Consider the following 23,570-nt stretch of genomic DNA (forward strand, 5'->3'; position numbering starts at 1 on the left):
GGTTACGCTTGAAACTTTCTGGTGATTCCCAGTTTTTCAGGAAAGTTGTCTTGCATGGATTGGGCTTTCTGCTTTTGTGGAAACGGAGGAAGGAGCTGAGTGTCGGGTCTGGAATGACCTGGAGTCTGCACACGCACATGGGGGAGGGGCTGCGAGCCCAGGAGAGCAAGAGTCCCCAGGGCAGCCCCAAACTCTGATGGACCAGGGCCAGGTTCCAGCTGGTACTGGAGGCCCCAGCTGACAGGAAGTGATGCACAGAAATTAGGGTTTAGAAGCTCTTATGAGTTCCATGCCTCAGAAGTCAGTATTGCTAAACGTCTGGAACAAGTTCTTTCAGTTCTTCTAGATCTACGTATTATTGTTAATGAAGGGAGGCCATGCTTTACATACTGTTTTGCAACTTGCCTTTTGTCCTTCAGTAACAAAACCAGCACATTCTTTCTGAGTTAAGAATCACAGGTCGGCTTCCCTGGCGGTCCAGTGGTTAATAATCTGCCTGCCAATGCAGGGGACCAGGGTTCTATCCTTGCTCTGGGAAGATCCCATGCACCACAACTACTGAGCCTGTGCTCTGCAACAAGAGAAGCCACTAAAGGCAGAAGCCTGCTCATCGCAACTAGACAGCAGCCCCTGTTCACCTCAACGAGAGAAAGCCCGCACGCAGCAATGAAGACCCAGCACAGCCAAAAATAAATAAATTAAAAAAAAAAAAGAATCATAGGTCAATTTCACTGTTCAGTAACTACTAAATGTAGGTGTGTCTGGCTTGATTTATCCAATCTCCTGTCAACGGACGTTAAGATTGTTTTAATTTTTCATTATTATACAAACTATCCTCGGAGAAGGCAATGGCACCCCACTCTAGTACTCTTGCCTGGAAAATCCCATGGATGGAGGAGCCTGGTGGGCTGCAGTCCTTGGGGTCTCGAAGAGTCGGACATGACTGAGCGACTTCACTTTCACTTTTCACTTTCATGCATTGGAGAAGGAAATGGCAATCCACTCCAGTGTTCTTGCCTGGAGAATCCCAGGGACGGGGGAGCCTGGTGGGCTGCCGTCTATCGGGTCGCACAGAGTCGGACACGACTGAAGCGACTTAGCAGCAGCAGCATAAACTATCCTGCAGTAGTTGTAAGATCTTCCCTGTAGCTCAGACGGTAAAGAATCTGCCTGCAATGCAGGAGACCTGGGTTTGATCCCTGGGTCAGGAAGATCTCCTGGAGAAGGGAATGGCAATCCACTCCAGTATTCTTGCCTGGAGAATCCCATGGATAGAAGAGCCTGACAGGCTACAGTTCGTGGGGCTGCAAAGAGTCGGACACGACTGAGTGACTAACCCATTGCAATAGTTATATGTCACTGTTACCCTTGCCTGAGTTTTTCTGTAGGATACATTCCTCAAAGTAGAATTGCTGGGTCCAAAATGAGCATATTTAAAAAGCTAAGCGATTATTTATTTTGTCTCCAAATTCTCCTGCTGCTAAGTCACTTCAGTCGTGTCTGACCCTGTGCAACCCCATAGACAGCAGCCCACCAGGCTCCTCCGTCCCTGGGATTCTCCAGGCAAGAACACTGGAGTGGGTTGCCATTTCCTTCTCCAATGCATGAAAGTGAAAAGTGAAAGTGAAGTCACTCATTCGTGTCCGACTCTTAGCGACCCCATGGACTGCAGCCTACCAGGCTCCTCCGTCCCCGGGATTCTCCAGGCAAGAGTACTGGAGTGGGTTGCCATTGCCTTCTCCAAACTCTCCTAAACAAGGCTAAAGTTGCAGAATATACCAAATACTTATTAATTACTCTGAGATCAAATCATGAAGTCAGGGATTCTATCTTCCTCATTGTCTTTGCAGTCAAACATGACTGGTGAGCATCATTCAATTATTCATTTATTAATTCAACCAAGATTTGCTGAGCATCCACCATGTGAGCTCTTGTTGGGCCCATGCCTCTCTGCCAGGATTGGCCTTAATTGGCCTAAGAGGTCGCACTGTTGTGAATTCACTGTGAAAACATCAAGAATGTATAACGCTCGGAAAGCTAAATAGGAACATAGCCACAAGGGACCAGGGAACACACGTGGCATTAAGCGCAGGCCAAGCCCAACAAGATAGTCCAAAGACCCGGAAGAGGAAAGAATACACCTATAAAGATGGAAGACAAAACTTTCTCATGGGACTTCCCTGGTAGTCCTCGGGGCAAACTAAGCCTGCACGCCACGACCACTGAGCCCACGTGCCTCAACTAGAGAGAAGCCAATGCAGCCAAAAAAACACTTTCTTGTATGTGAAATCAGCTATACAGACTAGTGAAGGAACCCTAACTTAGGAACCCAAACCTAAGTTTGAGCTCCTTATACAACATCATAAACACCGCAGACCTTTCTTTTGAAAAATGAAGATTTGTAGGAGCAACCCACCCCCACCTCTTTGGCTGTGTTCTGCAGAAGATGGGTGGGGTTAGGGATCCTTTAGGGAGGGTTATATTCTTGTATAATTTGGCTTCAGTTTGCCACACTGACTAGATACAAATTCCCAAGTCAGTTTAAATGACATAAAGAAAAATATAAATAATGTCTAGCCTTGGGCGGGGTCGGGGGTGGTTGGTTTGAATCTCTAAGTCTTTCATGTAACCAAATGCTAAAATACTCTATGAGCTGGGCCTACTTCTTCATAGAACTTCTCGGGGCAGGGGGAGCAGCTGCATCTCAGTAGGAAATGTTTCATGAACCAGGGCAAAGCCTGGGTCTGAAAGTTTCAAAGCCCCCAAAACATTTTTTATTAAAATCGGTATAAATCTGATGAGAACAAGAGATCAAAAAGTTCTCCCCGAGGAGCTTCAGCAATAAACGCGCTCCTCAATGAACACATCTGGATCGGGGGCCTTCAGAGAACGTCTCCAAAGAGTAAACATGTTTTTTAAGTGGATGAAAAACCCTGGAATCCAGGGGATTTATGAAGACACTGGGGCACCGGAACCCCTTTTGTGGCAGCTGGGGTGGGGGACTCATGCAAGAGCCAGTGATAACCCGGTAGTGACCATTTTCATTATTTTTGTTTCTATGTGGGTAAATAATACTCAGTATCACTTTAAAACATTTGTGGCAGGCTAACCTTTTTTTCCTGGTATTTTTTTTGTGGGGGGGAACACCAGGAGGCTTGTGGGAACTTAGTTCCTTGACCACGGATAGAAGCCTGGGCTCTCATCAGCGAAAGTGCGGAGTACTAACATAACTGGGCCACCCGGGAATTCCCTCTGGGTACTTATTACTCATCAGCAAGAACTTCAATAGGTGATTAAGTTTTATTATTTTTGCCCAAAGATACGACAGTGGAGTGAGCCTTCAGTGATTACACCTCTTACTTCCAGAGAAAGCAGAAAAACCAGTCACTCTGTGCCACCCTCGAGCACTTTGCGTGGCAGGTGGGTGACAGGCACAGAGGTTAAACATCCAGAATTCACTTCTTGACAAAACAGTACTGCAGAGGACACATTTGCTTGAGCCCAGGGTTTAAAATCAAGAATCCTGAGTGACAAGGACTTCCTTGGTGGTCCAGTAGTTAAAAGAGTCCACCTGCCAACGCAGAGGACATGGGTTTGATCCCTGATCCAGGAGGATCCCACGTGCCGTGGAGCAACTGAGCCCACGCATGTCACAAGTACTGCACCAGTGCTGTAGAACCTGAGAGCTGCAAATACTGAGCCCACGTGGGGTAGCTACTGAAGCCCATGTACCATAGGGCCCGTGCTCCTCAATAAGAGAAGCGTATGCACCGCAACTAGAAAAAAGCCTGCACACAGCCACAAAGACCCAGCACAGTCAAAACTAAGTTAATAAATTTAATTTTATATATATATAAAAAGAATCCACCTTGCAGGTTTGATCCCTGGTCAGGGAACTAGATCCCACATGCTGCAACTAAGAGTTCTCATGAAGCACATAAAGATCCCTTATGCCACCACTAAGATCCTATGCAGTCAAATACATAAATAAATGTTTTTTAAAAATAATAATAAGCAAACAGAAGAAGGAGGAGAAAAAAATTTTTTTTAAAAAAGGAAAATGCAGACCCTTAGATTCCATGGAGATTCTGAATGGCTAGATCTGGGATGGGGCCAGGGACTCTGATTTCTTAGTAAATGTTCCAGGTGATTCTATTGAACTTGCCAGCTTGAGAAATAGGGTTCTAGGCAATACGCTTTAGGAACACAGCTCTTAAAAAACACTTTCATGTGGGTTGCACAAACTTTCTGGATAGTTTCCATTTCTGGCCACATACTTTTACAAAATGCACACTGGTCAAAGGACTTTAAAGGAGCTTAAAAGAGTCTCAGGTGTTTTTAAGGTGCTCATTCAAGACCCAACTTGGGTTTGCGGGCTCTGAAAGTTCATTTCTCCAGACTCTATGTGGAGAATAAAAGTCATCTTCTAGTCACACTTGGAGAATTAAAAAAAGAGGTGACTCTGGGGAGGCCACTGAGGCCAAGGGAAATGACCAGGGTCATAGCTCACATCACTAAACTATGCTCAGACACCTAAGACGAACATCAAGTCTCAGCTGAGTTTCAGGAGTTATGTGTGATTGAGGGTGAGCCATAAAAGGCTACATTTCTGGAAAACTATTTGGCAACTGGGCCTTAAATTTCTGATCTGGTAATTCTGGTAATATTATCTGATCTGGTAATTCTATTTCTAGGACTTTGACTGAGGAAAACAATCAGAGAATACAGAAACCATATGCAGAGATGTTCATCATAGCCATGTCTCTGACAGCCTAAATACTTCACACAACCTCTGTGTCATCAACTAAAGAATGGATCAACTGAATATATGGACTTAAGAAAGCATGTTGTCGATAGCAGACCAAAAAGCTTATGCACAGGAGAAGAGATGACTGACAAAATGAAAAAACAACCTATGGAATGGGAGAGAATATTTCCAAACCACACATCTGATAAGGGTTTGACACCTAAAATACATAAGGAACTCACAACCAATAGCAAAAAACCCAAATAACCCATTTTAAAAATAGGCAGAAGACCCAAGGGGATATCTTTCTAAAGAAGATATTCAAATGATCAACAAGTACATGAAAAGATGCTCACATCATTAACCATTAGGAAAATGCAAATCAGAAGCACAATGAGTTATCACCTTGTATCTGTCAGAACGGCTTTTATCAAAGACAGAGAAAACCAGTGCTCACAAGGATGTGAAGTTAAATGGGAATTCTTGTGCATTGTTGGTGGGAATGCATAAATAAAATATGGGCTGTGTCTGTGTGCATGATGGAACATTACTGGAATATTATCCAGCCATAAAGAAGAGGGAGTTCTTGCCATTTATGACAATGTGGATGGACCTTGAGGGCATTATGCTGAGTGAAATGTCAAACAGAGGAAGACAAACACTGTATGATCTCAAATTGTATGTGAAATCTGAAAAAAAAAAAATCAAACTCATAGAAAGAGAAGACAGATTGGCGGTTGCCAGGGGAAGAAGGTGGAGAGTAGGAGAAATGGGTGAAAAGTGGTTAAAGGATATAAACTCCCAGGTATAAACAAGTCCTGGGGTTAGAAGGTACAACATAAGGACTCCAGTTAACAACACAAAGGACTTCCCTGGTGGTCCAGTGGTTAAGAATCCACCTTCAATGCAGAGGACACGGTTTCAACCCTGGTAAGGGAGCCAGATCCCACACGCTGCATCTGAAGACCCCACATGCCACTAAGACCCAGAGAAGCCAAATAAAAACACAGTACTGTATATTTGAAAGCTGCTAAAATAGTAGATTTTAAAGTTCTCACCATACACAAAAAATTGTAACTCTGCAAGGTGATGGATGTGATACGTTAATTAACTAAGTGGTGGTGATCATTTTATAATATATATGTATACAAAATCACTATACTGAATACTTAAATGAACACAATGTTATGTCAATCAGATCTTCATAAAGCCAGGGGTAAAAAAACACATTATCAAGTAATTTTCACCCCATGCTCACAAAACAAGAGTTACTGAGAATCCTGCTGTATACATACACGTATACACATACTCTGTAAAATGTTGAGATATATGGCTTCCCTGGTGGCTCAGATGGTAAAGAATCTGCCTGCAATGCGGGAGACCTGGGTTTAATCCCTGGGTAGGGAAGATCCCCTGGAGGAGGGCATGGCCACCTACTCCAGTATTCTTGCCTGGAGAATTCCCATGGACAGAGAAGCCTGGTGGGCTGCAATCCATGGGGTCGAAAAGAGTCAGACACGACTGAGTGACTAAGCATGCATGCATTTGCTGATCTATACCTACATACACCACATAACAACAATTCTTTTTAAAAATTTATATATCTATATCCAAACAGAAAACAATAGATAGAAGTCCACCAAAATGTTAATAATGACTACCTCTGAGTCATTTCTCTTCTTCTTTACAGTTCTATTTTCTAAATCAAAGTTATAAAATTAAGCTATATCCTTTAAAAATCAAGTTTTCAGAGAACTGTTAATGAAATGGGAAATGTGTATGACAATACTAAGCGAAAATATAGGATGAACATATATATCCAATATGGTACTCATTCATTTTTAAACATTATATATACATGCATTATATATAAATCAATCTAGGAAGATACCAATAACTGAAGTCTCCGTGTAGTGGAATTACAAGTAATTATGTTCTTCATTTCACTTGTGTATCTTTTCCAAACTTTCTACAATGAGAATGTGCTAGCATTTTAAGTCAGAAAGAAAACCCAGTCAGTTGCTTTTTTTTTTGGCTGTTCCTTGTGGCATGCAGGAACTTAGTTCCCCGGGCGATGGAACTCAAGTCCCCTGCAGTGGCAGTGTGGAGTCTTAACCACTGGACTGCCAGGGATATTCCAATCAGTTGCATTTTAAGCCACAGTTTCCATGAGGACCACTTCCTCTGGTCCTTGTTGGGAGCCCCTTGCATTTGGTGGTGAGCTGTGAGGTGCCATGGAAGGGCCATGTCTCCTGAGCTCCATCCCCAGCCTGGGATGAGCAGCCGCCTCAAGGGCAGCCCATTCACACAGGCCAGGTGAACTGTAGCTACACAGGGAAATGATTACAACAGTGAGCATCCACTGAGATCTTTCTATGCAGCCTACACTGTGCCAAGCGCTGTGCAGGCATCACCTCCCTGAACCCCATGAGGCTGGTCCTCATGCATCGAGGGCCCTTCTGTCTAATTCCGGAAAGGTGGCACTAGTTGTAAAGAACCTGCCTGCCAGTGGAGGAGGAGGTAAGAGACACAGGCTGGATCCCTGGATCGGTAAGATCCCCTGGGGGAGGGCATGGCAACCCACTCCAGTATTCTTGCCTGGAGAGTCCCCATGGACAGAGAAGCCTGGCGGACTACAGTCCATGGGGTTGCAGAGAGTCGGACTCGACTGAAGTGACTTAGCAGGCACGCATGCTCTCACCAACCACATCAAACTCTGGCAAGGAATCCGCCTGACAGGGGTATCTTTACGGTAAGTCTGTTTCTAAGCAGTGCCTCAGCTATGCCCAGAACCTCCTTTCTGATCCATTTATGTGAGAATGGTGTTAGATTTTTACTTTGGCCTATGATGACGGCTCCCTGAGGTCGTTTTTTTATAAATAACACGTCCTGCCTGCGCTTGTTTTCCTTCTACCTACCTCCCCTTCCGATGGGTAAAAGCCAATTGCTCTCATGACAAAAGGAAGCTCCGACAGGCAGATGTGTTCCGACACCTTTCTGGTCTCCATTGTATCGATACCTTGACTACGGAGCTGAGAATAGTAAAAATAGTCTTCCAGCTCCTACGTGGAAATAAAGTGGAAACACAACATGCATTTTTGGCTTTAGTCTGAAGCAGCCATTAAGACTTCAAGGACATTTTCTAGAAAGTACATTTTGAGCTCAGTGGGGAAAAGAGCTTTGGGAAAAATTAAAAAAAGCAAGAAGGTTAACCCCGGGCACATTTGTTTTACAAACTTAAATAGATGTTTCGGGGAAGTGTTTATTCTGAGGACAATTACCCTGTAGAATTTTCCTTCCCTGCCACCAGACACCAGACCATAGAACGGGGTCAGGTCTTCGCCCCCGAGAGAAACCGCTGCCTCCAGGGCACTAGAACAATAAAAGAAACATCGCTATTAGAGAGCACTCAGGCGGGAACGAGGTGGCCCACAAGTCCTGCAGGCTGCAGACCTCTGAAGGGCATTACAGTGCGGATACAACTAGGGTCTCTGTAAATTTGCTAAGCAAATTCCCTCCAAAATGAAGCTGCAAATGGAAAATTCAATTTCAAGTGTGGTACCTGGTGGCTTGGGGCCCCTGTCTTAAAGATGGTGATACTCTCTCGGATGACAGGGCAGGCGCCTGGCAATCTGTCTGCAATCTTTGGGGAAATCTTCTAGAGGAAGAGGAGGGTCCCCATGTGCTGAGCCCACGGACCACCCCCAGCAGAGCGGCCGTGCTGTAACCTTAGATCTGCGTGTGACCAGAGCCAGGGGAATGGGATGTGGCACAGGTGGATGGCCAGCACTAATTGCTTCCATAAAAACTCAGGAGGCCACAAGGGGCCCACACTGGTCAGATAAAAATAGCCCTCTGCTCTCTAACACAGGGTCAGATTTTTCCAAAAATAGGCCCTTTAAGTGGTAAGAAAACCTACTTTTTATGTGAGGCTGACTCTGTCTCATACAAAATGCTAATAATACAAAATCATTTTAATAATCCACTGACTGGATTTCTGCTCATCAGACCACTAACTTCTTTGGAGGATGATTAAGACACACTTTGTAGAGACTATGGTGGGGAAGTGGTTAAGTATACCGAATCTGGAGTGAAAGGGACATGCCTGTGACCCCCTGGCTCTGCCTACAGAGAGCAGGGTGATCATGGGCAAGTGACTTTACTACTCGGGGCCTCTGTTTCCTATTCTGAAAAATGGGAATAATTACAGGGTCTGCCTCACGAGACAGTTGTGAAAATTAAAGTGAATGCACATAAAGGATTGGACATGAAGCCCTTTGTTTTTCTCCTGTGATGAATCTTTGTTGAGGTGTGGAATTGAATTAGGAAGATAGCATATGAATCCACAGCCTCACCACCTCACTCCATGCCTGGGGCAGTCCCTGAGCCCATTGGAGCGAGTTTCCAGACCTGTACAACGGGGTTGTCAACAGTCCCTATGTCGCCAGATAGCTGTGAGGATAAATCAGGCGATGCATGGAAAGCACGGGACCCAGGGCCTGGCCCAGGGTTATTAGTACTGTTGACCTGGGTCAACCTCCACCGTTCCTGCAGGAGTCAGCCACCAAACAGTCCTCAGTCCTCAGTCAGGACCCCGCACAAGCCCCACCCAAGTAGGATGCTGGTGGTCTGTGGAGCTGCTGTACTCTCCAGGTGGGCCTGGGCTCCAGGTGGGCCTGAGGCCCGTCTCCAGTTGGGCCCAGCCTTCACCCAACTCTTGGCTCTGATATTAGCCATTGAGGCAGGAGTCTGGCTAAGAGGGCGCCTGCTCTGAGGCTCCGAGGCCAGCCTCAGGCCCAATCCCAACAGGCATGGTTCTGAAGCAGGGCCAGATTAAAGGCCCAATGTGACACGGAGGAGCCTGTCACCACCAGGAAAGCCCCAGGGAACAGGACCACTGAGCTCTGGATCCTATGGGAGCAGCCCTCCGCTGGTCAGAGCTGCAGTACGTCCCTGGCTCCCCAGCCACCGTCAGCTGATGGGAGAGCCAGAGGGACTGACTGGGCTTGTTCCACCAGAGCTCGGGGATGAGCCTTCCCTCAACTCTGGTGTGAAATCCAGGAACCATCAGAGGCCATGTTTCCACCGAGTGATGAAACCCGCCTCTGCAGAGTGACAGCGGGTTACGGCAGAGGTGAGCAGAGAGCAAATGCAGAGGGTGGGCAGTTCTGGCTGCGGGAGCGGTGACCTGAGATCCCAGGACGGGACTGGTCCTAACGTCCCCTTTCTCCCTAAGTTGGGTTTCTAACACTTGCCACGAAACAAGAGGTCATTGGGGAACAAGAGGGAGGCGCATTTACTGAGAATGCTCTTTCTACTGTGCCTAAGAATATAGTCAGTACTCGGGGAATGATCCAAAGCTGGAGAAGCTGTGAGACAGCAACCAACATAGAGCAGGTGCTCAGTAAAGCTTCCCTAGGGAAAGGGGAGGCGAGGCAGAAAGGAGGGGGAGGAGAGGGGGAGGGGAGGGGAGGGGGGGATAGCAATTGTAGACATCACTATCCTCAAAACAGCTCTGGGGTCCTCCCTGGCTGTCCAGTGTTTAAGACTTCCAGCTTCCCCCACAGGGGGCTCAGGTTCAATCCCTAGTAGGGGAACTAAGATCCCACATGCCTTGAGGTGCAGCCAAATAAATATACTGCCAAGTGCAAAACGCAGGTGCAGATGGGTGCATATAGCATGCAATATGAATATATATATTTGTATTTGTATAAAGATATCATGGAGGGAGAATTCTCTGGCTGTCCAGTGATTAGGGCTTGGCACTTTCACTGCATCTTAAGAGAGAGACATCAAAAACAAATAAATCAGCTCTGAACACAGTGGTAATATTCCCATTTTAACAGATGGAGAAACTGAGGCTCAAGGAAGGGAAGGAACTTGCCTCAGGTCACCAAGTAGCAGGGGAGATGGGATTTGCATCTGGGTCTTTCTGGCACTTGTCTGAGCAAGACTGCAGGATGCCAGGTGGGTGTGAGGTTGAGCACAAAAATGGGGGATTTAAAAAGAGATGCCCGACAAGGAGAGAAAAAGGGTGGCCTGCCACCCAAGATAGGGGAAGGGAAAGTAAGAGTGGGGGGCTCTGGGGGAAAGATGAAGGGAAGGGGTCTCCCAGGGGAAGTCTGAGACGCTGCAATGATAATTCGGGGGCCTAGGAGTTTGCTGATTAAGACCATGTGAACGTGACAGGATTTATCACCTTCATTTTACCCTACAACTTGCCATCAATAGACCTAGTAGGAAATTTCACCCGTTTACTTGTTTCGGGTTTTTACATTTCTTCCCATTAGTGAAGCACTGAACATATTAAAACACCAGAAGCAGTGATGAAGTGCTAATTAGTTTATAATGATCCTTTGTCCCCACAACAGATTAAATTGAAATTCTCGCAAGCCTGGATTCTGGCCATGTTCAGGAAAGCTACTGGAAAGCGAGTGCTCTTTTTTTTTCTTAAATCTCTGCCATTCCAGATCTCAAGATGATTGAGACAAGGACAAAAATGAAAAAAAAGGAAGATTCTGTCTTCCCACCAGGATGTCACTTGATCCCACCCATCCAGGTGACAGGCTATAGGTGTCAAAGGATTAAGCACCTCATGCTGGAGACGTGATGAGTAAGTTCTTTTCAAGGGGAGAGTTCACCTTCAGCTTCTAAATCCCCAAAATCTGCCCTCCTGGGTGAGAACAGAGGTGAAGGTCAGAGTTGCAACTGCGATCTGAAACCCCCTCGAAGTTCCAAAGCGGATTTACCTGGCTGGTCTTGCTTCTATTCACGTGAATGCCACTGAAGAGGGATGTGCACTTGGCAGACGGTGGGGGGTATACTTTATGTTTTATTTAGTTTTGGCTGCGGTGGGTCTTTGTTGCTGTCACGTGGGCTTTCTCTAGTTGCGGCGAGTTGGCTTCTCTTCTTGTGGAGCACCGGCTCTATGGCTTCAGTGGTTGCAGCACACAGGCTCAGCAGTTGTGGCACATGGGGCTTAGTTGCTCCATGGCATGTGGAATCTTCCCGGACCAGGGATCAAAACTGTGTCCCCTGCGTTGGTGGGTAGATTCTTATCCACTGTGCCACCAGGGAAGCCTAGGGGGTATTCTTTTCCTGGGGGTATTCTTTTACCCAACAAACAAACTGGGTTTGTTCTTTTAGGAAGGTACCTTTCTCTGGGCTGTTTTTACCCAGCTCCTCATGGGACCCTGCCAGGAAGAGGGGCATAGAAAAGGTGGTCAGGAAAGGAACTGGCTCCGCCCTGTGGCTATTCAATGAATTTGGAGAGATGAGAAGATTACTATAGTGGTGAACCTTCTTTTTAAAAAAAAAAATTATTATTTTTTGGCCACACTGTTCATCATGTAGGATCTTCGTTCCTCAGCCAGGGATCGAACCTACAGCCCCTGCGATGGAAGCATGCAGTCCTAACCACTGGGCCGCCAGGGGAGTCCCTAACCTTTTTTAATAAGATCCTGCACTCCTAAGCAAATGCCTTTATAAGGAAGAAGAGATGAAAGGAAATCATTAATTTACTGAGTCTTGAGCTCAGTGCTGTGTGCTTTCCATAAGGATCCTATAAAAGCCCCTGTTGTTGTCCCCTTCCCCACCCCTCCATTACACAGACAAGGAATCTAAAGATCAGAGATGCTAATCTCTGGGACCTACGGCAGCCTAGGTCCCACAGCCAGCAGACAGCAGTCTTCAGATTCAAACCCATGTCTCTCTGACTTCAAAGGCTATGTCTCTCCTATGCCCGATCATGGGACTCTTCAGCCTCGCCCTAGGCAGAAATTCGCAGCTCAGGGCAGGGTGGTGAAAAGAGAAGACTGAAAATACACATTTCAGATACTACTCTTACTATTTCTGTAACACACATTTTGGAGATTCAGGCTTGATCTCTCTAGCTCGTGTGGATTTTCAGGCAACACAGTGAGAAGTATTTTGGGGGAAAGGGGCGTGGGTTCATGAGGTAGGATTACACGGTCTCGCCTGCAAATACCATGGGTCTCTGAGACAGAAGAGTAACCTGTCAGCCCGTTAATATGAACAAGTGTCTCAGGGAGCACCCTGAAGGCCATGCCTGAGTCTTGGCTGTCTTTAAACCTGCAGGCCTACCACAGTGCCCAGGATGTTGTAGGGTGTTTTTGTTTTTATTTTTTCTAATATTTATTTATTTGTCTGAACCGGGATGCGGCATCTTTTATTTTTTTTAGTTGCAGCATTTGGGATCTTCAGTTGCAGCATATGAACTTTTAGCTGTAGCATGTGGGATCTAGTTCCCTGACCAGGGATAGAACCCGGGCCCCCTGCATTGAGAGCATGGAGTCTCAGCCACTGGACCACCAGGGAAGTCCTGTCATAGGGGTTTAATACCTGTCTGCTGTTGCTGAGTGAAAAGAAGGGGTGTACACGTGACACCCTCCTTAGGGGGCCAAGCTTTGCACCGCAACACACACCTTAAGTTGATTTCCCACTGCACCACTGACCGATCCTGCCCTCCTGCTGTGAAGGCACAGCAGCCGTCATAGGAAAGGGCCATGCCGGCCACCCCATTCGGGTGGCATATGAGGGCAGAGGTTTTATGTGGATTGCCATCAACTGGTAAGATCTGAAGTCCAACCTACAAAGGAAGAAAAGTGAAGTTGCTCAGTCGTGTCCAACTCTTTGCGACCCCATGGACTGTAGCCCACCAGGCTCCTCTGTCCGTGCGACTCTCCAGGCAAGAATACTGGAGTGGTTTGCAATTTCCTTCTCCAGGGGATCTTCCTGATCCAGGAATCGAACCCGGGTCTCCCGCATTGCAGGCAGACACTTTAACCTCTGAGCCACCAGGGAAGACTAGAAAGGAAGAAGTAACTAGATATTCAGACTAAGATACCCAGGCCAAAGGCCAGACTTGGCACAGTCACCTGTCAGCTCCAGATCTGTTTATGCGAAGGACCTGCCGGTCTGGAACTGCCTTCTCAGTGTGTGAGGGCTGCATTTCAAGCATTTAACATGGCTGGGGCTTCACATACACTGCGCCCTGCAGGGTGGCCCCTTGGGAGAGAGATGCCTGGTTCTACCAGGGACACAGAAAGGAAACTTCCCTCTTACCTTCATGGTCAGATGTCCAGGCTTTTCCAGGATAATTATGGCATTTTATGATCTTATACTTTTCCATATGGATTTGTAGTTTTTTTTTTTAGTTAATTTATTTATTTGGCTGTGCCACGTCTTAGTTTCAGCATGCAGGATCTTTAGTTGCTGCATGTGAACTCTTAGTCACTGCAAGTGGGATCTAGTTCCCTCACCAGGGATCGAACCCAGGGTCCCTGAGTTGGGAGCTCACAGTCTTAGCCACTGGACCACCAGGGAAGTCCCTAGATTAGTTATTAAATGTACAACTAAGTGTAACTAACTTGTCTTCATAAGAAAAGGAAAGGAAAGGAAAAATCCTTCTGTGTACTTTGGGGAGTAAAGAAAACAAGGGAAGTCTCCTAAGAGTCGTCCTCACTCAATTATGGCAGTTTGCAGTGTGGGGCAGGATAAGAGTCTCGGGCTTGGGGAAAGCCAGTGTTCTTGTCTGGTAACACCTGTGGCTACTTCCCACTGCAGACACGCGGTCACCTTAGTGGGGCAGAGGGCAAACCGCTGGCACCTTGTCTCTGTTAATAAACACCACGTAGCGCTTCTGCAGTTCCAGAGTGGACTTCACTGGGAGGATTTGTATCTGCTCGATGGGAGATCCGTACACCGGCCCGAGGAGTGTCTTCCTGCAAGAGAAAAAAAAGAAACGCGTTCTAAATTCCACAAATCTGAACGCAGGTTTTATGACTTGTTCCCTTTCACAATGCCTCATACGTTTTAAAGATCTTGTTTTTTTTTTTTTTTTTGATCATTTTAAAAGTCTTTATTGAATTTGTTACACTATTGTTTCTGCTTTATGTTTTGGCGTTTTGGCAGCGAGACATGTGGGATTTTCACTCCCTCAGGAGGGATTGAACCCACATCCTCTGCAATGGAAGGCAAAGTCTTAACCCCTGGACCATCAGGGAAGTCTACCCTATATGTTTTAAATTTTGAGTTTCTTGTCACTTAACTAAGCCCACTGTTGTAAAGACCTCTCTCTCAACCGCTAATGGTGGCTGCAAATCAGAGGCAGCAGCTCCAGATGTTCCAGGGAAATTTCGCTTGTGAAGGATGCTCTTCCTGGCCGAGGCTCTGACTTTCCCCTTGACAGCTGAATGAAGGGAACATTATGCCTCGAGAATGCGTACACAAACAAGGGATGCAGAAAATGCTGCAAGGATGAGACGAGCATGGACAGGATGTGAGGAAACAGCCCCATCCTCCCAAGGTTGCCCAGGATCTTAGAGGGAGACCCCGTCTGGTGTCCAGAAATCTGACAGCAGGTCTGAGAGCAACTCAAGGGTCCCCCAAAAACTCTGTGCATCACACTCTAATGAATTGCACCCCTATCATGGTCAGATTTCTGATTTCAGATTCTCTTACGGTAATTAGGAACCTGATCCGAGGTGAGGCTGCCATAAGTGACCTCAATCCTGGAGCTGCATTTGCTCTGCAGCTGGCAAAACCTGAGCTGCAGGACCCCTCCCTCATACACGTACCTTCTGAGGCCTGGGAGGGGCCCTTGCCATTTTTAATTTATTCCTAATTATATATCTTTTTAATTTAAAAAATTATATATATTTGTTTATTAACCAGTTAATTTATTTGGCTGCATCAGGTCTCAGCTCATGGGATTTTTGTTGCAGCGCATGGACTCTCTAATTGTGGTATGCAGACTCAGTAGTTCCAATGAGTATTTAGTCCATCCCAAGCACGTGGAAGTGAAAGAAGAGAGTGAAAAAGTTGGCTTAAAGCTCAACATTCAGTAAACTAAGATCATGGCATCCGGTTCCATCACTTCATGGGAAATAGATGAGGATACAGTGGAAACAGTGGCTGACTTTATTTTGGGGGGCTCCAAAATCACTGCAGATGGTGACTGCATGAAATTAAAAGACGCTTACTCCTTGGAAGGAAAGTTATGACCAACCTAAACAGCATATTAAAAAGCAGAGACATTACTCTGTCAACAAAGGTCCGTCTAGTCAAGGCTATGGTTTTTCCAGTGGTCATGTATGGATGTGAGAGTTGGACTATAAAGAAAGCTGAGTGCAGAAGAATTGATGCTTTTGAACTGTGGTGTTGGAGAAGACTCTTCAGAGTCCCTTGGACTGCAAGGAAATCCAACCAGTCCATCCTAAAGGAGATCAGTCCTGGATGTTCATTGGAAGGACTGATGTTGAAGCTGAAACTCCAATACTTTGGCCACCGGATGTGAAGAGCTGACTCATTTGAAAAGACCCTGATGCTGGCAAAGATTGAGGGCAGGAGGAGAAGGGGATGACAGAGGATGAGATGGTTGGATGGCATCACTGCCTCAATGGACATAAGTTTGGGTAAACTCTGGGAGTTGGTGATGGACAGGGAGGCCTGGTGTGCTGTGGTTCATGGGGTCGCAAAGGGTCGGACACGACTGAGCAGCTGAACTGAACTAAACTGAAGCATGTGGGATCTTAGTTTCCCAACCAGGGATCCAACCTGCATCCCTGCATTGGAAGGCAGATTCTTAACCACTGGACCACCAGGGAAGTCTTTACATCTCTTTTTTAATAATAATAAAAAAAAGAGGACCCACAAATTCAAATACACTTCACATCCCACAAAACCTGAGTCTGCCCCTGAGTAAGGCCAGTAGCTTTTTCATCTTATATTTTAAACCCCTTGTTGTTTGGATATGTTTTCTCCCTGTATCTCCTGTACCCAGCCCATATCTGGCGGGGACAGGAGACACTGTTTGTATGACTTTCTTGAGCACCTCTCTGTGCCAGGCACCGTGAGGGGCTCGGGACTCAGAAATGAGTGAGAGGTAGTTACTGCCATTGAGCTCATAGCCTTGCAGGGACAACAGCTGTGGAAGCACCACGAGGGGAGAAGTGAGGTGACAAGCAAACACGTGGCATGGAGCCTGCACTGGGGAAGGAGAGATGACATCTAGCAGCAGACATCCGAGTTTGCAAAGGCAGGAAAAACAGGGCAGTAACAGAAAAACAGGCAGTGGGAACAGGAGCTCAAACATATGGGATGTGGACTACTGCTTGAAACCTGCAGAAACGGTAAAGGGGAAAGGAGTTGGGGGAGGAGGGTGAAGGAAGGTAAAACCGAGATGGTGAGCATGGGCAAACTATGAAGGCAGACTTGACTGTGACCGCTGGGCTGCAGGATGCAGGGGGGGCCAGGCTGGATGATCCATGATCAGGCTCATATACGCAGAGAATTAGGTGAAGTGTCAAAAATACTAAAATAACCAGATGAGAGACAATGCATCAGCTAATTTTAAGTCATCTTTATCTAATCATTTGAGTAGAAATGTTTAAAGACCTTCCTCAGATATCATTGAGTAGGACTTCCCTGGTGGTCCAGTAGTAAGGAATCCATGCTTCTAATGCAGGGGGCCCAGTTCAGTCCCTGGTCAGGGAACTAGGATCCTGCATGCCATACGGTATGACCAAACAAAATAAAAACCAGTATTATTCAACGGGTAGATGCAGGGAAGAGGATGGTTAAGAGCACAGACGCTGGTAAGAATCCCAGCTCTGACCCTTAAAAATTAGGGGCAAGTTGTAAAGAAACTAGAACCTTCGTATATGGCTGGCAGGAATGTGAAGTGGTGCAGCTGCTGTGGAAAACAGTCGGGTGGTTCCTCAAATGGTTCAACATAGTTACCATATGATTCAGCAATTCCACTGCCAACTCTGTATCCAAGAGAAATGAAACAGATGTCTACACAGAAACCTGTGTACAAAGGTTTGTAGGAGCTGAAGAATAGAGACAACCCAATTGACAGCTATGGATGGAGAGAAAAACGTGGTCTGGCTATACAATGGAATACTACTTAGCCATTAAAAGGGATGAAGCACTGACACAGACTACAACATGGTTGAACTTTGAAAACATGATGCTAAGAAGCCAGACATCAAAAGTCACATATCATATGATTCTATTTACATGAGGTATCCAGAACAGAAAAATCCACAGAGACAGAAAGTAGACTAGTAATTGCCAGGGATGGATAGTTGTGGTGGGGCGGGGGGTGGCCGGAGGGAAAGAAAGGGAATGGGGAATGATGGCTAGTGGGTTTGGGATATCTCCTTAGCGGGTAATGACAATGCTCTTGCATGGAATAGTGATGATGGTTACACAACCTTGTGAACATAGTAAGAAGCCACTGAAAATGGTAGATATCACAGTATATGAATTCCAGCTGAAATTACAAATACGCAAAAGGAAAAGAGTTCAGCTATTCAACCCCTCTGGGCCTCAGGTTCCTTACTGGTAAAAAAGGGATCATGACAGTATTTTCTCCATAAGACTATGCTGCTGCTGCTGCTGCTGCTGCTAAGTCGCTTCAGTCGTGTCCGACTCTGTGCGACCCCATAGATGGCAGCCCACCAGGCTCCCCCGTCCCTGGGATTCTCCAGGCAAGAACACTGGAGTGGGATGCCATTTCCTTCTGCAATGCATGAAAGTGAAAAGTGAAAGTGAATTCGCTCAGTCGTGTCCGACCCTTAGCAATCCCATGGACTGTAGCCTACCAGGCTCCTCTGTCCAGGGATTTTCCAGGCAAGAGTACTGGAGTGGGGTGCCATTGCCCTCTCTTCCATAAGACTATAGTCAGCATTAAATAAGTTAATATATATATAAAGCACTCAGTACAGTTCAGGAGATAGTAGGATACTCAGCACATAGTAGGAGCTATGTAACTGCTACATAGTACTGCTGAATTTCTAACAATTTCATAAAATTAATGTCTTTTTCTTCCGATGGAAAACATTTTACATATTCATTGTGAAAATTTTCAAATATTTAGACAGAAAGTAGAAAAATCTACCCATAACTCTACATGGCTACACCCTTTATTCCAAGATAATCATGGGTAATAATTTGCTGTATACAACTTTATATATATATTCTAGCCCACCTAATTACAATTTTAGATTAAAATATATAAGTTATATAAATATAATTTTATATGAAAATATATTCATGCTTCTTTGGCAGTTTATCTCATTTATGTCTTACAGATATTTCCATGTTACTATGCAGAGAGCTATCTTCTCTTTTTTTTTTCCTTTTTCTAAAAGCAGCATCATGTTTCAGCGTACTGACAAGCCATCATTTAACTAATCCCCTATTAATGGACATTTGGAGTGTTTCCATTTTTAAAAATATTTTCAAACAAGACATCCTTTTACTTATGCCTTGGCATCCTGTGCGAGTATTTCTGCGGGCTACATTCCTAGAAGTCAGAAGACAGGCTGTAATTTAATAGAGGGTAACAAACTGCTCTCCCAAAAGGTTGTCCCCCTTTACACTACACCCCCCAGCCCAGCCGCTAGCAGCCCATTACAGCATCTGACGACTTTGCCAACACTTGATGCTATCGATCATTTTTATCTTTGCTAATCTGATTTGTGAAAAATGATGTCTTCTTTTCATTTGCATCTTTGATGTACTGGTAAGCATCTGCTCATAGGTTTATTGGCCTTTTTCTCTGAACTGCCTCTTCGTGTTCTTTCAAATATTTTTAAATGCATTTTAAAATTCTTTTGGATTTATCATCAAAAGGCAATTCCTTCCCAATTAAGTTGTGGTTACAGGGCTTTATTATTCCTACAGCTTAAAAGATGCTTTATGCCAGGGGTTTTACTTTGGAATGATGAGAATGTTTTAAAACTAGATGGAGGTAGGTGGTGAAAGGACTGAATACCACTGAATTGTTCACTTTACAATGGTTGGTTTTACATCATGTGAATTTTGCCTTAATAAACTATTTTTTAAGAAAGATGCTTTATACTAATTTCCAATTGCTCTTCAATGGCAGAAATGCCTGATTTCATAGCTCTAAATGAAAACATTAATTCGAAAAGATATACACACCCCTATATTCACTGCAGCATTATTTACAATAGCTAAGATGAGGAAGAAACCTACATGTCCATCAATAGATGAATGGATAAAGAAGATGTAGTGCATATATCCGATGGAATATAAATCTTGTCATTTGTGATAACATGGGTGGACCTGAAGGGTATTACGCTTAGTGAAATAAGTCAGACACAGAAAGGTAAATACTGTATGATTTGAGTTATATATGGAAGCTAAAAAAAACAAGTGAACAAATATAACAAAATAGGAACAGAGTTATAGATACAGAGAACAAACAGGTGGTTGCCAGAGGGGAGGAGGGTTGTGGGGGAGGAAAGAAATAGGAGAGGGAAATAAAGTGGTTCAAACTTCCAGTTACAAAATAAATGAGTCCCAGTTATGAAACGTACAATGCAGAGAATACAGTCAATAACTATGTAATATCCTTGTATGACAACATATTGTTGTGATCATCTTGAAATATATAGAAATAGGAATAAATGCACAGAAGCACTATGTTGTGTAACAAGAAATAATACAGTGTCATAGGTCAGTTATACTTCGAAAACAAACAAAGAAACTCTTAGAAAAAGGGACCAGATTTGTGGTTATCAGAGGGCAGGGGTTGGGGGGAAGGGGAGTTGGATTTAGGCAGGCAAAAGCCACGAACTTCCAGTTGTAAGAAAAATAAGCACTAGGGGTGTAACATATAACACGATAAATATAGTTAAGACTACTGCATGTTACAGATGAGAATTGTTAAGAGAATAAATCCTAAGAGTTCTCATAACAAGGAAAAAATGTTTTACTATTTCTTTAATTTTGTAGCTACAGGAGAGGACGGATGTTCACTAAACTTCCTGTAATAGCACTTCATGATGTATGTAAGTCAAATCATTACGCTGTACACCTTAAACTTATATAGTGCTGTATGTCAATTATATCGCAATTAAACTGGAATAAAAAATAACAGCAACAATAAAGGCAACAGGTGGAAACATTTTTTAAAACAAGAAAGATGCTCTATACCAATTTCCCATTGATCTTCAATGGCAGAACCTCCTAACCGCTCAGCTTTGAGTTCTCATTACTAACTGTGAGGAGGAACTCCAAGTCTGGGCAGCTCCATCCCCCAGCCACCTGCTCAGCCAACTCGGAGCTTCTCAGAACTGGGCACATCTATGGGATATTCTTTTTTTTAATGTTTATTTATTTGGCTGTGCTGGTTCTTAATTGTGGCACGGGGGAATCTTCAGTTACAGCATGCAAGCTCCTCGTTGCAGCATGTGCGATCTAGTTCCCTGACTAGGGATCGAACTTGGGCCACTGCATTGGGAGCACGGAGTCTTAGCCACTGGACCACCAGGGAAGTCCCTATGAGATAGTTTTTATCCAAAAAGCCTGTGTCCATTAAAGATGATGTATAAAGATTCTGAAATCTTCCCAAAACTCCATTTTACATATTTCTTTCAAATGTCTCCTTCCCAGTGTTTTAATAGCTTTAAAAAAAAATTGTGCTGTATTTCTTTCCTGTCCCTGCCACAATGGCATGGCATGTCTCAGTCATTTTCCCATGGGCCCTTCTAAAAAGGGCCATCAAAAAAAAAAAAAGACCCTGAGTGATCTTGGCCTTTTGAGGACCTATCTTATCTGAGATACATTTCCAAAGGATGGTCTTCCTCAAGCATGGGGCCAGCTGCTGTGGTGTTTTCTGACTTCCTCCTCCCAGCTGGGGTCACCACGGCATCCTCACCTCTGTGAGGGCTGCATCGGGGACCAGCGATCCCAAAGAGAGGACAGAGTCACACGTGGGTTCAAGGGGCAAGTCCTGCCCTGACCAGCTCCGTGACCTTGGGCAGGTTTTGTTACCTGTCTGATCCACAGTGGCACGAACTTTTTGCAGGACTGTTGCAGATGAAATGGGATGATGAATGCAGGGCCCTGACGAAGGGGTGATGCACTGATCAGGAGGAGCAAACCCTGGACTCACAAGCCTAGCAGTGCAAGAGGGCAACCACAGGTGTAGACGTATTTCAGGATGGAGGCACCACTGCTCTAAGATGCTAAGCTTTGGATACCCTGGGCTTGGTCCTTTAACCTCTTCTCTATCCACCTTTCCCCTCCTGAACCTTCTCTTGTCTTATGCTTTAAACCACCAAGTGTGCTGACCTCAAATATGGATCTCCAGCCCAACCTCTAACTTGAACGCCACTTCCCCCAATAAAATGCAAATCTCATGGTGACAACAACATTGTTTTGTCTTCATTCCCATCTTCAGCACCTAGAACAGCACCTGGCTCTGGTAGGGGGCTCAGTAAACACTTACTGAGAGAACAAAGGGGGCTTCCCAGGTGGTGCTAGTGGTAAAGAACCCACCTGCCAATGCGGGAAATCCCTGGGTCGGGAAGATCCCCTGGAGGAGGAAATGGCAACCCATTCCAGTATTCTTGCCTGGAAAACCCCTTGGACAGAGGAGTCTGGAGGGCCACAGTTCATAGGGTGGGCTATAGTCCATATAGTGGGCTTGAGAGAAGAAAGAATGCTATCAAGTTGAACTTATAACTTCTTTAAGAACCAAGAATAAGAAAAATCAAACAGCTGGTAGTATTCAGGTGAATCCGCTTTTTTCCAGGAGAGAAGAACAGGAGATTCCATTGCACATGAGCAGCTTTTCTGGGGCTGTGGGGTCTGATGCCTTTGCTGAATCTCCATCTCCGAGGCCTGAGTACCTTATCCCTGTGAAGTGCTGGGCTCAGAAACAATGTTTCTGGGTTTGAATCCTGCCTCTGGCACTTCCTTTTTAAAATGTTTTTAGATGTTACCAATGCAGTTTATTATTTACTTATTAAAATTATTTTTGGCTGCACTGGCTCTTCATTGCTGCACAGGGACTGCTGGCCGTGGTATGTGGGCTTCTCTAGCCGCAGCACACAGGCTCTAGAGCGTTGGGCTCAGTCGTTGCAGTGCACAGGCTTAGTTGTCCCACAGATGTAGGATCTTAGTCCCCCGAACAGGGATTGAACCCGCACCCCCTGCATTGGAAGGCGGATTCTTAACCACTGGACTGCCAGTGAAGTCCCTGCCTCTGGCACTTTCTAACCATGTGAACTTGAGCAAGGACAACTAACCTTATCTGTGCCTCAGTTTCCTACTTTGCAAAGTAAGAAGGGTTGTAATGGTAGGCAAGCTGTTTGCAGGTCCTTAAGGTGGGACTTGAAATAACCTGGGGACTGAGAAATTGATTTATGCACCATTTGCGGGAAGCTCCCTGGCTTACCTGCACATTTTTGTGGTAGAATTAAAAAGCTTCACTTTGTAGCCACTGTTGCAAATGAGCAGGAAGAGCTCCTTGGTGAGTGGCGGGTACCAGACCATACAGGTGGGATAGCTGCCCTGGTCGGTTCGGTGAATGTCCAGGACTGCCAGGTGGTCTTTGTAGCTCTTGAGTAGGTTATACTCAATCTACAGGGAAGCCCAGATGAACACACATGAGGACTGAGGTGAATGAAGTCAGTCAACAATCCTTTTGTCGGGGGAGACAGTATCAGGCCTTTTAAGAGGAGAATTGCCTGAACTTCTACACCTAACAAACTACCAATATGGAGTATCCGTTATGAGCAAGCTGATGCCATTTAATACAGCTCCCCAGCAGTGCAGTCCTGCTATGCCCATTTTGCAGATGAGAAAACAGATGTTCAGAGAGATTCTGTGGTTTTCCCAAGGTCACACAGCCAAGGAGCGGTAGAGTGAGAATTCAAATCTAGGTCCAACTAACTCCAGGACCTGAACTCTTACAACTTTGTTGTCCTGCTTCACTTAGCATTATCTTGGGAACTTTCTGTGAGTACGAACCAATTCA

General features: G+C 45.2%; 1 protein-coding gene across 5 annotated transcripts in view; it reads right to left on the bottom strand.

Moving 5' to 3' along the window:
* The window catches only part of CFAP251 (cilia and flagella associated protein 251), a 74,290-nt gene that overhangs the window by 11,501 nt on the left and 39,219 nt on the right, over window positions 1-23,570 (bottom strand). For all 5 annotated transcript variants that reach the window (XM_061384738.1, XM_061384734.1, XM_061384737.1 and 2 more), the window contains 5 exons: window positions 22,989-23,173; window positions 14,376-14,490; window positions 13,192-13,355; window positions 8,029-8,119; window positions 7,666-7,809 (listed from right to left, as the gene is read on the bottom strand). In XM_061384738.1, the coding sequence (XP_061240722.1) occupies window positions 7,666-7,809; window positions 8,029-8,119; window positions 13,192-13,355; window positions 14,376-14,490; window positions 22,989-23,173 (699 nt within the window). The remainder of the gene's footprint in view (window positions 1-7,665; window positions 7,810-8,028; window positions 8,120-13,191; window positions 13,356-14,375; window positions 14,491-22,988; window positions 23,174-23,570) is intronic.

This window comes from Bos javanicus, chromosome 17 (assembly GCF_032452875.1).
Source record: "Bos javanicus breed banteng chromosome 17, ARS-OSU_banteng_1.0, whole genome shotgun sequence".
Lineage (NCBI taxonomy): Eukaryota > Metazoa > Chordata > Mammalia > Artiodactyla > Bovidae > Bos > Bos javanicus.